This window comes from Branchiostoma belcheri, unplaced genomic scaffold (genome assembly GCF_001625305.1).
Source record: "Branchiostoma belcheri isolate BF01 breed outbred unplaced genomic scaffold, Haploidv18h27 scaffold1, whole genome shotgun sequence".
Lineage (NCBI taxonomy): Eukaryota > Metazoa > Chordata > Leptocardii > Amphioxiformes > Branchiostomatidae > Branchiostoma > Branchiostoma belcheri.
The window spans coordinates 4,956,320-4,973,336 of record NW_017802379.1 but is presented as its reverse complement, the minus strand read 5'-3'; the positions used below and the strand labels follow the sequence as shown (position 1 = coordinate 4,973,336).

The window sequence follows — 17,017 nt, the reverse complement described above, 5'->3', positions numbered from 1 at the left end:
CCGCAGGCGCTACAAGCCTAGGTGGGTCCGGGGCATGCTCTCTCGGGAAAATTTTTAAAGGATGATATAGGTTGAAGGGAAAATACCCTCCGTTAGCGTTGTTCCAATAAATTCACGAAATCCAGAATACTTCCCGGAAGACTGAAATCTCCGAATTCTTGTTTTCCATTGCTTAGAAGCAGAAATGGAGGACCATGAAGAACACGCAAACGGGAATGCGGGCGGTTTGACGGTCCCCGGGCACAAAAGGCAACTCTCTCCGCACGAGGACGTGGACGGTCTAAACGCCCCGAGGCTCCCCCCGAGGACCCCAAGGCGTCCACCGAGCCACGAGTACGAGGTGCCCGCTGAACCGACTGTTTCACATGCCCGCGTGCCCACTTTAGAGGTTCCCGAGCGCACATTGGAACTCTCTCGGCACGAGAACGTGGATGATGTGAACGCCCAGAGGATCACAGGGCGTCCCCCGGGGCACGAGTCGGACGCAGGTCGCTTGGAGGTCCCCGGGCACAAAAGGCAACTCGCCAGGCACGAGTGCGAGGACGTGGACGGTCTGAACGCCCCGAGGCTTCCCCCGAGGGCCTCGAGGCGTCCCCGGACCGATGAGTACGAGGTGCCCGCTGAACCCACTGTTTTACGTGCACACGTGCCCACTTTAGAGGTTCCCGGGCACACAGGGGAACTCTCTCGGCAAGAGAACGTGGATGATGTGGACGCCCAGAGGATCACAGGGCGTCCCCCGAGGCACGAGTCGGAGGCAGGTCGCTTGGAGGTCCCCGGGCACAAAAGGCAACTCTCCAGGCACGAGTGCGAGGACGTGGATGGTCTGAACGCCCCGAGGCTTCCCCCGAGGGCCTCGAGGCGTCCCCGGATCGATGAGTACGAGGTGCCCGCTGAACCGACTGTTTTAGGTGCCCACGTGCCCACTTTAGAGGTTCCCGGGCACACAGGGGAACTCTCTCGGCAAGAGAACGTGGATGATGTGAACGCCCAGAGGGTCACAGGGCGTCCCCCGAAGCACGAGTCGGAGGCAGGTCGCTTGGAGGTCCCCGGGCACAAAAGGCAACTCTCTCGGCACGAGTATGAGGACGTGGACGGTCTGAACGCCCCGAGGCTTCCCCCGAGGGCCTCAAGGCGTCCCCCGAGGCACGAGTACGATGTGCCCGCTGAACCGACTGTTTTATCGCGCCCTGCACGCGTGCCCACTTTAGAGGTTCCCGGGCAAACTGGGGAACTCTCTCGGCACGGGTTGGAGGACGATGTGAACGCCCCGGGGCACGAGTCAGATGCGGGCGGCTTGAAAGTCCCCAGGCACAAAAGGCAACTCTCCAGGCACGAGTACGAGGACGTGGACGGTGTAAATGCTCCGAGACTTCCCCCGAGGGCCTCAAGGCGTCCCCCGAGGCACGAGTACGATGTGCCCGCTGAACCAACTGTTTTACCGCGCACTGCACACGTGCCCACTTTAGAGGTTCCCGGGCACACAGGGGAACTCTCTCGTCACGAGAACATGGGTAATGTGAACGCCCAGAGGGTCACAGGGCGTCCCCCGGGGCACGAGTCGGACGCAAATCACTTGGAGGTCCCGAGGCACAAAAGGCAACTCTCTCGGCACGAGTATGAGGACGTGGACGGCGTGAACGCCCGGAGGCGTCCCCCGAGGCACGACTACGAGGACGTACCCGCTGAACCTCCTGGGTTACCTCCTCGCGTACCTGAGGGATACCTGCGTCACCTCCTACACACGGCGGACGTGATGTGGGCGGGGTTCGCGGGAGATCAGCTCGTCGACACGTCCTACACAGCGGAGGACGCCAAACAACGCGAAGAGCAGGAGAAACGGCGCTCTACGGGCTACAGATCTAGAGGTACGCCCAGCTGTTATCCCCTCCGTGTACGGTGTTTTTTTTTTCATTTCAGGGTGTCTGTGTCTGTTTGCTTGTGTTTTCGCAGTTATTTCCACATTGCAGGTATGTCGGGGCACTGACGTCGACAGGAAGAATATGTCCCAAAAGGTCCTAGAAAAGGTTATTGTGGAGATCATTCAGTACCAAGGACAGGAATGGTATTGCCAGTGTAAACATCATTCTGTGCCAAGGACAGGGATAGTAATGCCAAAGTAAACATCATTCAGTACCAAGGACAGGGATAGTAATGCCTGTGTAAACATTATTCAGTACCAAGGACAGGGATAGTAATGCCAGTGTAAACATCATTCAGTACCAAAGACAGGGATAGTATTGCCAGTGTAAACATCATTAATATTAAGGACAGAGATAGTAATGCCAGTGTAAACATCATTTAGTACCAAGGACAGAGATAGTAATGCCAGTGTAAACATCATTCAGTACTAAGGACAGGGATAGTAATGCCAGTGTAAACATCATTCAGTACCAAGGACAGGGATAGTAATGCCTGTGTAAACATCATTCAGTACCACGGACAGGGATAGTATTGCCAGTGTAAACATCATTCAGTACCAAGGACAGGGATAGTAATGCCAGTGAAAACATCATTTAGTACCAAGGACAGAGATAGTAATGCCAGTGTAAACATCATTCAGTACCAAGGACAGGGATAGTATTGCCAGTGTAAACATCATTCAGTACCACGGACAGAGCCAGTGTAAACATCATTCAGTACCAAGGACAGGGATAGTAATGCCAGTGTAAACACCATTCAGTACCAAGGACAGAGATAGTAATGCCAGTGTAAACATCATTCAGTACCAAGGACAGGGATAGTAACGTACTTGGCTAGATTTTCTATGTGTGACAGGGGCCTCTGTACTGACTGTGGGATTACATTCTCTACATATTTTCAGAGCGAGCAAGGAAACTGTTGGTATGGTGGAATTCTAATGAATCCCATTGGTTTGTCCTGGGCTGCGGGCTCCTGGTGCTGGCATCAGTTGTCGCCGCTGCAATCCTGACTACTCATCTTGTAGCTGGAAGCAAGGTACAGGAGGCTAAAAATAGATTTTCATTATCCTTAATGATTTTTTTTAGTTTATTTGTTTGTTTGCTTGTATGTATGTATGTATGCATGTATGTTCGTATATGCTGTTTAGCACAATAACTTGAGATACTATGGATAGATTGTCATGAAATTTGGTGGGTACTGGGTAGGCCTTGACCTAACAAAGAAATGATTAGATTTGGGGCCCCCTGGAGGCTTCCCTAGATACTGCATCAGAACTTTCCGTTTTGACATCTCATGTTTTGTCTGTCAGTGAGTAATCTGAGTATTTTTGGCTGGCAGGTAGCTCTTGGTCTCGAGGAGAATTGGTGTTGGTTTTGGCCCCCCCAGCCCCCCCCAGTTTTGAATGAAAAGTGGTCTGGAAGAAGGGCAAACAACAATGGAATATAGGGTGGTTTGATCACACAGTAGGTCGGTACGCTCTTTTATATTCCTTTATTTATATATAGGCGGTGCATGACTCAAACAATCAGCCAGGAGCAACACACCCAATGCCACATCCGCCATGGTTGACGACATTCTTCTCACCACGCGGGGAAAACAACAGCTTTGACTTCGTCAATTTGACTTCAAACTCGACACCTCTGGGATCAAACCAGAACATACCAACTACTGTGACAGTCACAACTTTGTCAACCACAGGTGAGCAAAGTCTGAAAGAACAAACAACCGCGTGATTTTGTTTCTGTGTTTCGTCAGTCGTCTCAGGTAATGGTTTGTGTTGTTTCGCCTGTGGGTTTGTGTGTATGCTTGCCCATATATATATCCAGTGGGTTGCAGGGAGAGTCATGGGGTAGGTATTTGGTTGCTTGATTGACATGTAAGGTTGGGTTAAACCTGGTTGGAATGTGACCCAGCACTCGATGGGCGAGAGTAATTGGGCAGTGAGTGGAGAAATTCAGGAGGTGGACTGTGTGCAATACCCAATTAAATTACGTCACACAATGTCCTTCACACAGAGCTAAACAAGTGCCTCGCGAAACCATGCCTACATGGGACCTGTGTGAACAAAGATGGTGGATACAAATGTACCTGCTCATCTGAATGGACTGGGCAGAACTGTCAACAAGGTGAGCTGCTAATATGCAGTTACAGGGCATCTTAAATGCCCTGCCATGTCTTCTTGTATGGAATAACACTTAAACTTTCTTGTGTTTCTGATATTCAACTTCTTTCAAACTAGTCGAATGGGTTTTCCCCATAACCTCCTTGGTTTATTATAAACTTCTTATATTAATAGTGTTACATATTTGAAAATTATTTGTATATTCCTTTTTATTTCATAGCAATAAACGAGTGTGCAAGTGAACCATGTCACCATGGACGCTGTGTGAACAAAGATGGTGGATACAACTGCTCCTGCCCCCCTGGATGGACTGGACATAACTGTCAGCAAGGTGAGCTGTTCTTGTGTAGTTTTTCTATTAACTGTGTGAGTTATTTCCATTAGTTTCATTACCTAAAATATACCCTACCTTTCAATTAAACAGATATAAATGAGTGTGCCCAAAATCCATGTCAACATGGAACCTGTGTGAACCAAGATGGTGGATACAATTGTACCTGCTCACCTGGATGGACTGGACAGAACTGTCAGAAAGGTGAACTGTTCTTGCATAATTCTTCTGTATCTAATCGTATTATATTTTGACTAGTTTTATTACATACAGTACCATTGTATCTTCCATTACACAGACACCAATGAGTGCACCAGCAAACCATGTCATCATGGAACCTGTGTGAACAAAGATGGCGGGTATAGTTGTACCTGTTCACCAGGATGGACTGGACAGAACTGTCAGCAAGGTGAGGTACAGGTGTTCTTGCGTAATTTTCTTTAATTTTATGGGTTATATTGGATTAGTGTCATTACCTAAAGTACACTATATCTTTCAATTACACAGATTTAAACAAGTGTGGCCAAAATCCATGTCAGCATGGGACCTGTGTGAATAAAGATGGCGGATACAAATGTACCTGCTCACCTGGATGGACTGGACAGAACTGTCAGAATGGTGAGCTTTTGTTGCGTTGCAAAGTGCTGCTGTCAGCAGGGTGACCTGGTCTGGCATAGTTTTTCACTTAACTATATTGGATTATTATAATTAGTTTCATTATCTGATGTAACGTAACGTAATATTATATCTTCTTATTTCGCAGACATAAAAGAGTGTGCCCAACACCCGTGTCAACATGGAACCTGTGTGAACAAAGATGGTGGATACAAATGTACCTGTTCACCTGGATGGACTGGACAGAACTGTCAGAATGGTGAGCTTTTGTTGCAAAGACTTGTTGCAAAGTGCTGCTGTCAGCAGGGTGAGCTGGTCTGGCATAGTTTTTCACTTAACTATAATTAGTTTCATTATCTGATGTAACGTTATATCATATCTTCTAATTTTGCAGACATAAACGAGTGTGCCCAACACCTGTGTCAACATGGAACCTGTGTGAACAAAGATGGCGGATACAAATGTACCTGCTCACCTGGATGGACTGGACAGAACTGTCAGAATGGTGAGCTTTTGTTGCAAAGACTCGTTGCAAAGTGCTCAGCTGTCAGCAGGGTGAGCTGGTCTGGCATAGTTTTTCATTTAATTAATATATTGGATTATTTTCATTATTTTCATTATCTGATGTAATGTTATATTATATCTTCTAATTTCACAGACGTAAACGAGTGTGCCCAACACCTGTGTCAACATGGAACCTGTGTGAACAAATATGGCGGATACAAATGTACCTGCTCACCTGGTTGGACTGGAAAGAACTGTCAGCTGGGTGAGCTGTTCTGGTGTAATGTTTATGTAACCATATGGGTTATTTTCATTCGTTTCAATTTACCTTCAGTATGCCATTTCTTTCCTTGGCGCAGACATCAACGAGTGCACCACAAAACCTTGCCTACATGGGACCTGTGTGAACAAAGATGGCGGATACAAATGTACCTGCTCACCTGGATGGACTGGACAGAGATGCCAGCAAGGTAAGTTATTTTGGCATGATAGTTTTCTTTACTCAACATTATGGATTATTTTGATCAGTTCATTACCTATCATATGTCATATCTAATATTAAAATTTGATAACACAGACATGGATGAGTGTGCCACAAAACCATGTGAACATGGGACCTGTGTGAACAAAGATGGCGGATACACCTGTACCTGCCCACCTGGATGGACTGGGCAGAACTGTCAGAAAGGTGAGTTCTCTGTTGATCTGTATTTAGATAAAAAAGGTAAAGGCTTTAAATAAAGCCTTTAACTTTATTTTCTTTCTCTTTCTCTTTGTTTCTCTTCCTTCCTTTCTTTCTTTGATTTTTAAAAAAATAGGTTTCAAGTTGATTTTTTTATCTTTTTATCACGTAGACATAAATGAGTGCACCAGCAAACTGTGTCAACATGGAACCTGTGTGAACAAAGATGGTGGATACACATGTACCTGTTCACCTGGATGGACTGGGCAGAACTGTCAGCAAGGTGAGTTCTCTGTTAATGTTGATCTGTATTTAGTGAGAATAATTGTTTGGATTTTTAATCTAATGAAATAAAGCCTTTACCTTGTTCTTCTTTCCACCTTTATTTCTTCTTTCTCTTTGTTTCTCTTCCTTTCTTTGGGTTTTAAATGTGTTGATTTTTTTATTTCTTTATCACATAGACATTTTATTACTTTATTACACAGACGTAAATGAGTGCACCAGCAAACTGTGTCAACATGGAACCTGTATGAACAAAGATGGTGGGTACAAATGTACCTGCTCACCTGGATGGACTGGACAGAACTGTCAATATGGTGAGTTCTCTATTGATCTGTACAATCATGCATTTAATAAGAATATTTATAATAAGTGTTTGTTTTTTTAGGTAATGAAATAAAGCCTTTACCTTGTTCTTCTTTCCACCTTTATTTTTTCTTTCTCTTTGTTTCTCTTCCTTTCTTTGGGTTTTAAATATGTTGATTTTTAAATTTTTTTATCACATAGACATTTTATTACTTTATTACACAGACTTAAATGAGTGCACCAGCAAACCATGTCAACATGGACGCTGTCTGAACAAAGATGGTGGATACAAATGTACCTGTTCACCTGGATGGACTGGGCAGAACTGTCAGAAAGGTGTATGAGTTCTCTATTGATCTGTATTTAGTGAGAATAATTGTTTGGACTTTTAATATAATGAAATAAAGCCTTTACCTTGTTCTTCTTTCCACCTTTATTTCTTCTTTCTCTTTATTTCTCTTCCTTTATTTTGGTTTTAAATGTGTTGATTTTTTATTTCTTTATCACATACTAGACATTTTATTTCTTTATTACACAGACATAAATGAGTGCACCAGCAAACCATGTCAACATGGACGCTGTCTGAACCAAGATGGTGGGTACAAATGTACCTGCTCACCAGGATGGACTGGGCAGAACTGTCAGAAAGGTGGGTTCTCTATCTGTTGATCTGTATTAAGTGAGAATAATTATTATAATAAGTGTTTGGATTTTTAAGCTAATGAAATAAAAGCCTTTACTTTTTTCTTCTTTCTACCTTAAGTTTATTTCTTCTTTCTCTTTGTTTCTCTTCCTTTCTTTGGGTTTGAATATGTTGATTTATTTTTATTTCTTTACCACATACTTTATTACACAGACTTAAATGAGTGCACCAGTAAACCGTGTCATCATGGACGCTGTGTGAACAAAGCTGGTGGGTATAGTTGTACCTGTTCACCTGGATGGACTGGACAGAACTGTCAGAAAGGTGAGAATAATCAAGTGTTGTGTTTTTCTGCTAATGAATTAAAGCTTGTACCTGTTTTCTTTCTTTCTTCGTCTTTTTCTTTCTTTCTTTCTTTCTTTCTTTCTTTCTTTCTTTCTTTCTTTCTTTCTTTCTTTCTCTCTCTCTCTCTCTCTCTCTCTCTCTCTCTCTCTCTCTCTCTCTCTCTCTCTCTCTCTCTCTCTCTCTTTCTTTCTTTCTTTCTTTCTTTCTACCTTATTTCTGTTTCATCCGTGTTATTTTTTCTTTCCTTATCACACAGACATCAATGAGTGCACCAGCAAACCATGTAGACATGGCCAATGTGTGAACAAGGATGGCGGATACAAATGTACCTGCTCACCTGGATGGACTGGAAAGAACTGTCAGCAAGGTGAGTTGTTCTGGCGTAGATTTTATGTGATCGTATACATTATTTTCATTGGTTACTTAATACAGTATATCATAATTCTTTCAACTGCGCACTGACATTGACGAGTGCCATGTCAGAAACAAATGTCACCATGGACGCTGTGTGAACAAAGATGGCGGATACATATGTATCTGCTCACGTGGATGGACTGGACAGACATGTCAGCAATTAGGTAATGACCATAATTTGTTGTGACCAATGTAGCTTTAATCAATTAGCTTACGAACATTAACTGTTGGCAAGAACGTTTAGCCCTTTTTGTCATAATGGTTTAACAATGTTTGGTGCTACACCACAGACCAGGGCACAAAATATGAATTCTGTTCTCAATCTGTGGTAAGGTCTGATTCTAAAGCTTGAGTATATGCAGGAAAACATATCACAGGGAAATCATTCACAGTTTAAAATAGATTTTTTTACTAAAGGATAGGATGAGGACTTTCACACATACCATAATAACGTGTTAGCTCATTTTTCACCAGTGAACAAAGATGTCTACAGGCACAAATGTCGGGAAGGGTGGACCCAACGCAACAACCACTGCTACAAGCTCAGTACAGTGGTAGCGGACTGGAACACGGCACACCAATGGTGTAAAAATGAAGGGGCAAATCTCGCTTCTATTCAAAACCTTGCAGAAAACAACATCATCAAAGGCATCATTTCTAATGGTAGATAACATGTTTATTATTAAACAACTAATGACAGAATCTTAGCACGTATGATTTTATGATGGACTCGGGTGCCATGTAAAAGCGCCTCACAGCCTTCAATAATCCTAGTGCAGTCCTATTAGCAGTCATACTTACATGACTGAATGACATATTACAAATGTTACTGGTTTTCAGACTCAGCTATTTATCCCTTTTTAGTACAAAAAAATTTTGTCCTCGAAAAGCTTACTACATTTACATGTGATAGCTTTTGGTAAAAACCTATCCCAATTTATCACCAGTAGATTCAGCATTCTTGAATTTCTTTCTAGTAATTCTGGTGAATTAATGTGGTAATAGGGGTGTTACCGCATTTTACCATAGGGAGATTTCTTGAATCTCCTTCTGGTGACTTAATGGGATTGTAAGGGCGTTGTCCCATTTTTTTTTACCACAAAAAGATAAATTTGTTGTACTTTAGGAAAAGATTGGGTTAAACAAATGAAATGCAATTATTCATTGTAATTATTAACTTTTCTGGACTAGATAAATGGGAGAGATAATCAGGTCTACGTTTTCCTTCTGTTGCATGTAGCCAGGGCAGGGTTTCCAGTCGTCTGGCTAGGACTAAGGGACCTGAATAAATGGAAGTGGACGGATGGATCGCGAGTTTCCTACACCAACTGGGCCCCAAATGAGCCTGAAAGCACCATACCCAGAACAAGGAGGTCACTTGCAACTCTTTGGAATAGATTGACCGGGGCACATAGACCACAGGTGGTTGTGCGTACAGGTGGACGTTGGGGTTCAGATCCGGGGAACTGTGTCGCTGTGTACTACATGGTGTGTGCCCCTGACTTTTTCTCTGTTCACAATGACATCCGTTTTTTATAATTATCTTCTTTCCTTTGTCGGTGTCTTAGTATCGTCTAAAAGTTACAACAACAAAAAAACGCAGTATTAAAATGTGATACCCAACACAGTAGGAAGAAGAGGTGGGTTGAGAAAGAATGTACTGTTCTGAGTCCCATCTTTATACTCAATTATAGTGTGACACTATTTATATAAGTAAATGTTTCATCCTCAGCAACATAACAATATAGATGAACTTTCGCTCGAGGGTAAATTCAAAGTGATGATTGCGTGAGTTTCATTGCGTTGGTAGTTTAACATGTTTAAAGCTAAAACTTTCGATCTAACACAAAAAGTTCTCTCACCTAGAGCTTTTGACCAGTCACTCTGGTCTTCCTCAGTAGACTGACCCAGTGACCCGCTCATGTATGGATATGTTGCTATAGCCTCATAAGTAACAACAAAGAGACAGAAATATGTATAACGGAAGTTGATAAGTTTTTCTTTTTTCTTTTCTTTGAACAGGATGCTCGACGTTCTCCTAACATGCCCTGGAGGAAAAAAGGACAATGGAAGGACGACTTTTGCAACCAGCAGTACCTCTACCTTTGCAAGAGTTAACTATATGCACTATATACAGAGCAAAAGAAACAAACTAAACAACAAAAAGAAAACAGGGATCAGAATTAAAAAGAAAAGAACTCCAGTCTTCATCAAACGCGAAGAAGGCAATGTACAGCAATATCAGTTTCTAGCCCTAGCCCAATAGTATCAATAATGTTACTGTTGTAACAACTGTTACCTATTCACTGTAACAATAGTCCATCTTTTTGCCGAACACTTGTAGAAAGAAAATAGGAAGTGCGCTCGTAAGAGTTTGGTCTTGTGCAAAGTACACAGAATTCCATGTATGAAGCAGGAAGTAATGTAATGTTTATTCAAACGTAGTGGCGTAGACTGGCATTCATACTTATGTTATTTTGTCACTTTTTCTTTCACAAAATGAGAATGAAATTTGAATGTGATCGCCTCTCAGAAAGTCACAATATGAAGGAAATATACACACTCTCTGAATCAGAGAAAACGAGATTATCATTATATAACTTCTTCATGAAGATGTCGTCCTGACTGGTATTGTACACGTCAGTACGTTGGAACGTTTAGTACAGTAGATGGATACCGATAGAAGGTGTTACTGACATTTGGATGTGTCTAAGTGCGACCTCAAATGTTATTTCAACAAGCTCATGACAGACCACAGGGAGGCTTTTCCAAAATCATGACAGTGCCAACAACCCTAGCAACGTCCACCGCCGCCAGTTGAGGTTGAATGATATTAAAGAACAATATTTGTAAGGCAAACATAGTTGTAATTATATATTCTATATGTATTTGTTGTATTTTGAATAAATTATTCAAAATAAAGTATAATACGTTTTCATGCATAAAAACTACAAGTCTTAACATTACTGTTAGTGTCCTGTCTTCTGTATAATGGCATGGTCCAAAAAGTGGTCGGTTATTAGAATAACCGACCACTTTTTGGTTTTGGTCTGATAACTAATGGCAGGTGGAGCCTTCTGATTGGTCAACATCTTCTGGCTATGTGATAATGCGTTTATAGTTTAACAAAGAAATGCAAATTATGATGATTCATTAATAAGTGGTAAGATCACACCGATGTTCAATCTAACTTGATTACTTAATTGAGAAAATGCAAATTATAGTGATTCCTTATCAGGTGGTAAGACCACGCTGCAGCAAAATGAGCAGAGTGTGCAGGACATGGGAGAAGTCGGTGGTTAAAATTCGTCTTTTAATACGAGCTTTGTCCGTTTAAGGAGGTGAGTCGCATTTAACATTGTCCTTTATATTCTCATGACTACTAGCATTTGGGCCGAACTTGTTGAAATGAAGGTAAAACACAGAATGGCGTGAATTTTTGCGCCGGTGGCGATTGCAATAAAGCCGCCGTTCGGGAGCGCTTTTTTCATGTGCGCTTTGAAATAACATGACTATACATTAGATACTTCGTTTTATTACCTTCGCCAAAGAAGGTTATGTTTTCAGAGGCGTTCGTGGGTGGGTGTGTGTCGACACGATAACTTTTAAGAGAAGGCTTTTATAGATTGTCTTCAAATTAGGTATGTGGGTAGGTCTTATGACCTCGAAATGATTAGATTTTGGACCCCCTGGCGGCTTGTTATGGTACTTCAGAAGAATTCTGGTCGGTGTGCAATCTAACTTAATTAGTTAATGGAGAAAATGCAAATTATGACGATTCCTGTTCAGGTGGTAAGACCAGGCCGGTAAGACCACGCCGCAGCAAGATGGCGAGTCACGGTGCTTGGACATGGGAGAAGTCGGTGGTTAAAATTCGTCTTTTAAGACATGCTACGTCCGTTCAAGGAGGTGAGTCGCATTTTACATTGTCCTTTATCATATGTTCTCATGACTACTAGCATTTGGGCCGAACTTGTTAAAATGAAGGTATAACACAGAATGGCGTGAATTTTTGCACCGGTGACAATTGCAATAAAGCCGCCGTTCGGGAGCGCTTTTTTCATGTGCGCTTTGAAATAACATGACTATACATTAGATACGTTCGTTTTATTACCTTCGCCAAAGAAGGTCATGTTTTCAGAGGCGTTCGTGTGTGTGTCTACACAATAACTTTTAAGAGAAGGCTTTTATAGATTGTCTTCAAATTAGGTATGTTGGTAGGTCGAAGTGACCTCGAAATGATTAGATTTTGGACCCACTGGCGGCTTGCTATGGTACTGCAGCAGATTTTCTGGTCGGTGTGCAATCTAACTTAATTAGTTAATATAATGGAGAAAATGCAAATTATGATGATTCCTGTTCAGGTGGTAAGACGGTCTTACCACCTGAACAGACACGCTGCAGCAAGATGGCGAGTCACGGTGCTTGGACATGGGAGAAGTCGGTGGTTAAAATTCGTCTTTTAAGACATGCTACTTCCGTTTAAGGAGGTGAGTCGCATTTTACATTGTCCTTGATGTTCTCGTAACTATTTGGGCCGAACTCGTTGCAATGAAAGGAAGCTATAAAACACAGAATGGCAATTATTTGCACCCGGGTGACGATTCCCTGTGTATAAATCTGCACTTAGTAAAGCCGCCGTTAGGGGCGCTTTTTTCATGTCTGCTTTGAACTACCATTGAAGTACATGTAACATGAGTACTAGTATACATTAGATAGTTACGCTCGTTTTATTACCTTCGCCACGAAGGTTATGTTTTCGGATGCGCCCGTGTGTATGTGTGTGTGTGTGTGTGTGTGTGTGTGTGTGAGCACGATAAATTGACGTTGTAGACAACTGAGGAAGAAGTGACCAGAGTTTGGGCCCCCTAGCAACTTGACCTGGAACTGCGTTTGTTGAAAAATATTTAAAGAAGGATAACTCAAGAACCGGTAGAGGAATCGTCGTGATTTTTGGTCTGTTGGTAGCTTATTAATAAGTGATGCTTGATATAGTTAGATGAGTTATGCAGATAAGGATTTAACTTGCATTATCAATGAGAGAATTGTACAAAACCGCTGCATTCCATGGTAGGACTGGTCAAACCTATGACTGATGTTATTGAGAACAAAAGGATACCAGGATATATCGATTATGTAAATGAAGGCCTGATTTGAATAATGAATGTGAAAATCTCGTAATTTCAATGTGGTAACTGCTGTTAAGTTCATACTTGCAGCATTTGGAAGTTAAATGAAGGTGAACATCATCAAGCATAAATCATTCAAATCAGGACCTTATTTGCATAATCCACGAGGAAATGTTAGAATGATCTGTAATTGTTATACTTAGTAAGTATTTGGCCCGTGATCTTTCTGAATGTGTATTTCTTTTACACCCTAGGCTTGAGATCCTGTTGATATATAGCTGGCATTGTGGGACCTGTCTCCTGTGTGTGTGCTGTGGGATCTACCTGTTTCTGAAGGACCTGTTACCAGTATCTACGAAAGAAGAGAACATCGGACTTAACTGTGAGTTGGCATTTATCTATAAACTCTTTCAAAAACGGGGCCTGCATGCCGCAATGCATAATCAGCTGTTTAGGTTTGCATAATTTGGTACCGTTCTACGTACCGTCATCTATGTGATAAAACGTCCAGCCAGTACAAGTGAACCGTAATACGTGGTTGTAATTGCTTTGCAGCATTCTGCACCTTGCCATTTCAAATTTGCATAATTTGAAGTCGAACAATATGAAATGTAATCTACATGAAACCAACCTGAACAAATGTAAATAGTGGTCGCTGCCTTACAGAATTTAGCACGCAAAGCGCGATCGGGACCTCCCATGCAGACCCTTAAAAATGACAATGAAAGATGTTGGGAAAGGGCTGTTTGCGATCCTCTGATTTTTTCATTTGTACTCCATTGTTCAAACTCAGCTAGGCCCTACATGCTATTTGTTGTCATTTCTGAAAGAGTTCACATTCCTAACTAATATTTAGTTTAAGGATGTTACTAATACATGTATAATCCTTTATTGCAAGTATGACAGTACATTTTCCTATTTCGGAAAGCACTTGTAATGGTTGCCTGTTGTTTCATTCTGTATAGCAATGGGATTCATTTTTAACAGCATTTGTGATCAAACTTGTTTTCCCTGATATCCTCTTCATCATGATCCACATCCACCCTTTTAAAAAACATTTCTATTATAATAATGGATTATTATGTGAAGACTTGAAAGAAAATCTATATGGTGACACGAAACAATCATTAAAAATACAGCAATAATGTTCAGGCAAATAAAAGCATTCAACATTTGGTAATTTAGTAAATTTAAACCAATAACATTCAAAATGGAAAAATGGAGACATTTTATTATAATCATGAATTCTAGCAGTTAATGTTTACTAGTGTACATAAAGTCAAGATTTTGAATTTGTTGGTATCTGACAAAATCGTTTTCTGATCATGATTTTTAAAATAAGACTATGATTTGGAACATATGACAATACAAAATGTAAACTTTTCTTTCAAGGATAGTCCAGAATATAAAATGTTCAAAACAACAACAAACCTAATATTATGATTTTCCCTTTATAAACTCCTTTCTGAAATTGTCCTTTGAGTGAAGAAATGACAATATACATGGTGAAGCAATAATTAAATCTAGAAGAAAAAAATGAAACATTCAGAGAAGAATAATGGAATTTTTATGGACTTTATTACGGTCAAACATGGTTAGAAAATAAGGTGAAACATTGAAAGAGACATTTTTGTGATGATCATGATCAAAGGAAAATAATTTTTTTTGATGAATCATAATATCCACTTCTAACTCGGAGTGCTCTAAATGTCAAAAATATATCATAAACATTGTCATTTTACGTACATTTTACGTGCTATATTTTTCCAGTGCAACATGCTTGCAACAATATTTTTGTGAAAAGCACTCAAAATGCATACAAATCTAGGCTCTGATTTACCTAAAATTATATGTTTGTCTCTGGTTGTCAAATAAGAAATCAAATAGCAAGCAGGATTATTCATCTTAACAAAATATACAATAACACAATTTTAGGCATTTTATAACCTTTTCTTTTTAAAAAATGATGGAGTGGATTTCTGGAAAGTATTTTGGTCACATAATGATTGTTAGGAATATGTCCTCTTTGTTTACAGAAAATGGAAAAGGCAATGTTGTGCTTTCTTTCTGTAGAATGAAATGTGCTACAGGTAAGCTGTGTGTGATGTTTCAAAGGAAGAAATCAGCAAAACAAGTCTAGTCTTTTCTCAAGGATTATAGAGAGTGTAGGTAGAAAGAGGTTGAAAATCCATCTTGGTATAACTAAACTGCTAAGATTAACAGTTAGAGGTTGATAAATGTCCAGTGTCCAGCAGGTATGGCCTTGACAGTGGGTCAGGATCTCTTTCCAGGTCCCGATGGTCTCTGCAAAAGATAGATATTAATATGAGGATCATATAGTGTATTCTCAAGTTACAAGAGGTGTGTCTTTTTAGTGAACCTTGAGGCTTCCGTCATGTCCAGATTGTGCTCCCCTTTATTGATATAAAGTTTAATTTATAAATCGAAGTTGAAAGTTTTACTTCCGTCTTTTAAGCAAATGACCACTTTAATAATGCCTTGCAAAATATTGGCCCTTGTGCAACTGGGCTAAAAATCCTGACCACCACAAACAAGTACAAATAGGAGTCTCCTGAATTCCTGCAAAGTTTCTGTGCTGTACACACTTTCAAAGTACTGTAAAGTTTTTTGCCGGGAATTCCGGGGACATTTATTTGAACTTATCATTTGTGGTGGTACATTTTGCCCCAGATGTGCCAATATTTTGCAGGGCGTTAAGTGGTCATTCGGTTATAAAATGGAAGTCAAACTGTCAACTTCAATTCATAAAACTTGGGATTGATAAATGGGAGCAAAATCTGGACCTGGCCACAGCAGAAAAAATCAGATTCATGTGACAAGGACGGCCCCAGAATGGTCATTTCTGGTCATTTGCTAAAAAGATGCTCCCTTTCTGGTCATTTGTTAAAAAGATGCTCCCGTTAAGTTATTTCACAGGTAAAAACTAAAAAATACTGTAGATAGACTGTTACAGTGTTGACATGTAAGAGTTTTCTACTTGAAATGTAGCCCACGTTTAAGTTCCGACAGATATAGTTTTCAGTGTTAGGGTGAAAATTTGGGCAGGTTATAAAATAGCTGAAACCATCATCAAATCTAATCCGAAAGAACTTTAGAGCAAACTGTCAGTGTAGTTTTGCTGATTTCTTTTGTGAGTGAATTTTCCTGCCAAAACTACTCTAATTGGCACCTTCACCTGTTTAATTAATTGGATTAAATTTTCCCGCCAAAAAACTTAATATATGGAGCACTCTAACCTTGAACTTGTGCCCCCCTCCCCACACTTAACTTCCTCCACGACTCACACTGTTCAAACACTTCCGACTTCTTTGGACATGTAACTTTACTGAACAAATAGTCACCACACTCTGCTACCCAAACATGTAGTTGATCGAGTGCAGTTTTTCCGCCACAATGACTTTAGAATAATCTCTCGCTCTCCTGGTCCGTCAATTGCACTGGTATACTGATGTTTCGAAGCATCAATGTCTCCCAAAAAGACATCCCCCGGGGAGTACACTTAGTGCATTGACCAACCAGGAGAACAAGACATTATTCTAAAGTCATTGTGGCGGAAAAACTGCACTCGATCAACTACATGTTTGGGTAGCAGAGTGTGGTGACTATTTGTTCAGTGAAGTTACATGTCCAAAGAAGTCGGAAGTGTTTGAACAGTGTGAGTTGTGGAGGAAGTTAAGTGTGGGGAGGGGGCACAAGTTCAAGG

General features: G+C 41.1%; 1 protein-coding gene across 1 annotated transcript; it reads left to right on the top strand.

Annotated features, from left to right (window-relative positions):
* The first annotated feature begins 184 nt into the window (after positions 1-184).
* LOC109466275 (fibropellin-1-like) lies at positions 185-10,206 on the top strand. Its single transcript, XM_019764017.1, has 18 exons — positions 185-1,868; positions 3,939-4,049; positions 4,266-4,376; positions 4,470-4,580; positions 4,675-4,785; positions 4,884-4,994; positions 5,140-5,250; positions 5,386-5,496; positions 5,650-5,760; positions 5,855-5,965; positions 6,073-6,183; positions 6,350-6,460; positions 6,663-6,773; positions 6,988-7,098; positions 7,301-7,411; positions 7,619-7,729; positions 8,007-8,117; positions 10,187-10,206. The coding sequence occupies exons 1-18, from the start codon at positions 185-187 to the stop codon at positions 10,204-10,206; spliced, it is 3,480 nt and encodes a 1,159-aa protein (XP_019619576.1).
* The last annotated feature ends 6,811 nt before the right edge of the window (positions 10,207-17,017 follow it).

Bases quoted from the DNA above. Each gene is read 5' to 3' on its own strand.
- LOC109466275 (XM_019764017.1), top strand. From the start codon at position 185: ATGGAGGACCATGAAGAACACGCAAACGGGAATGCGGGCGGTTTGACG. The intron at 1,869-3,938 runs GTACGCCCAGCT...TCCTTCACACAG, and splicing joins TACGGGCTACAGATCTAGAG to AGCTAAACAAGTGCCTCGCG. The intron at 4,581-4,674 runs GTGAACTGTTCT...TCCATTACACAG, and splicing joins TGGACAGAACTGTCAGAAAG to ACACCAATGAGTGCACCAGC.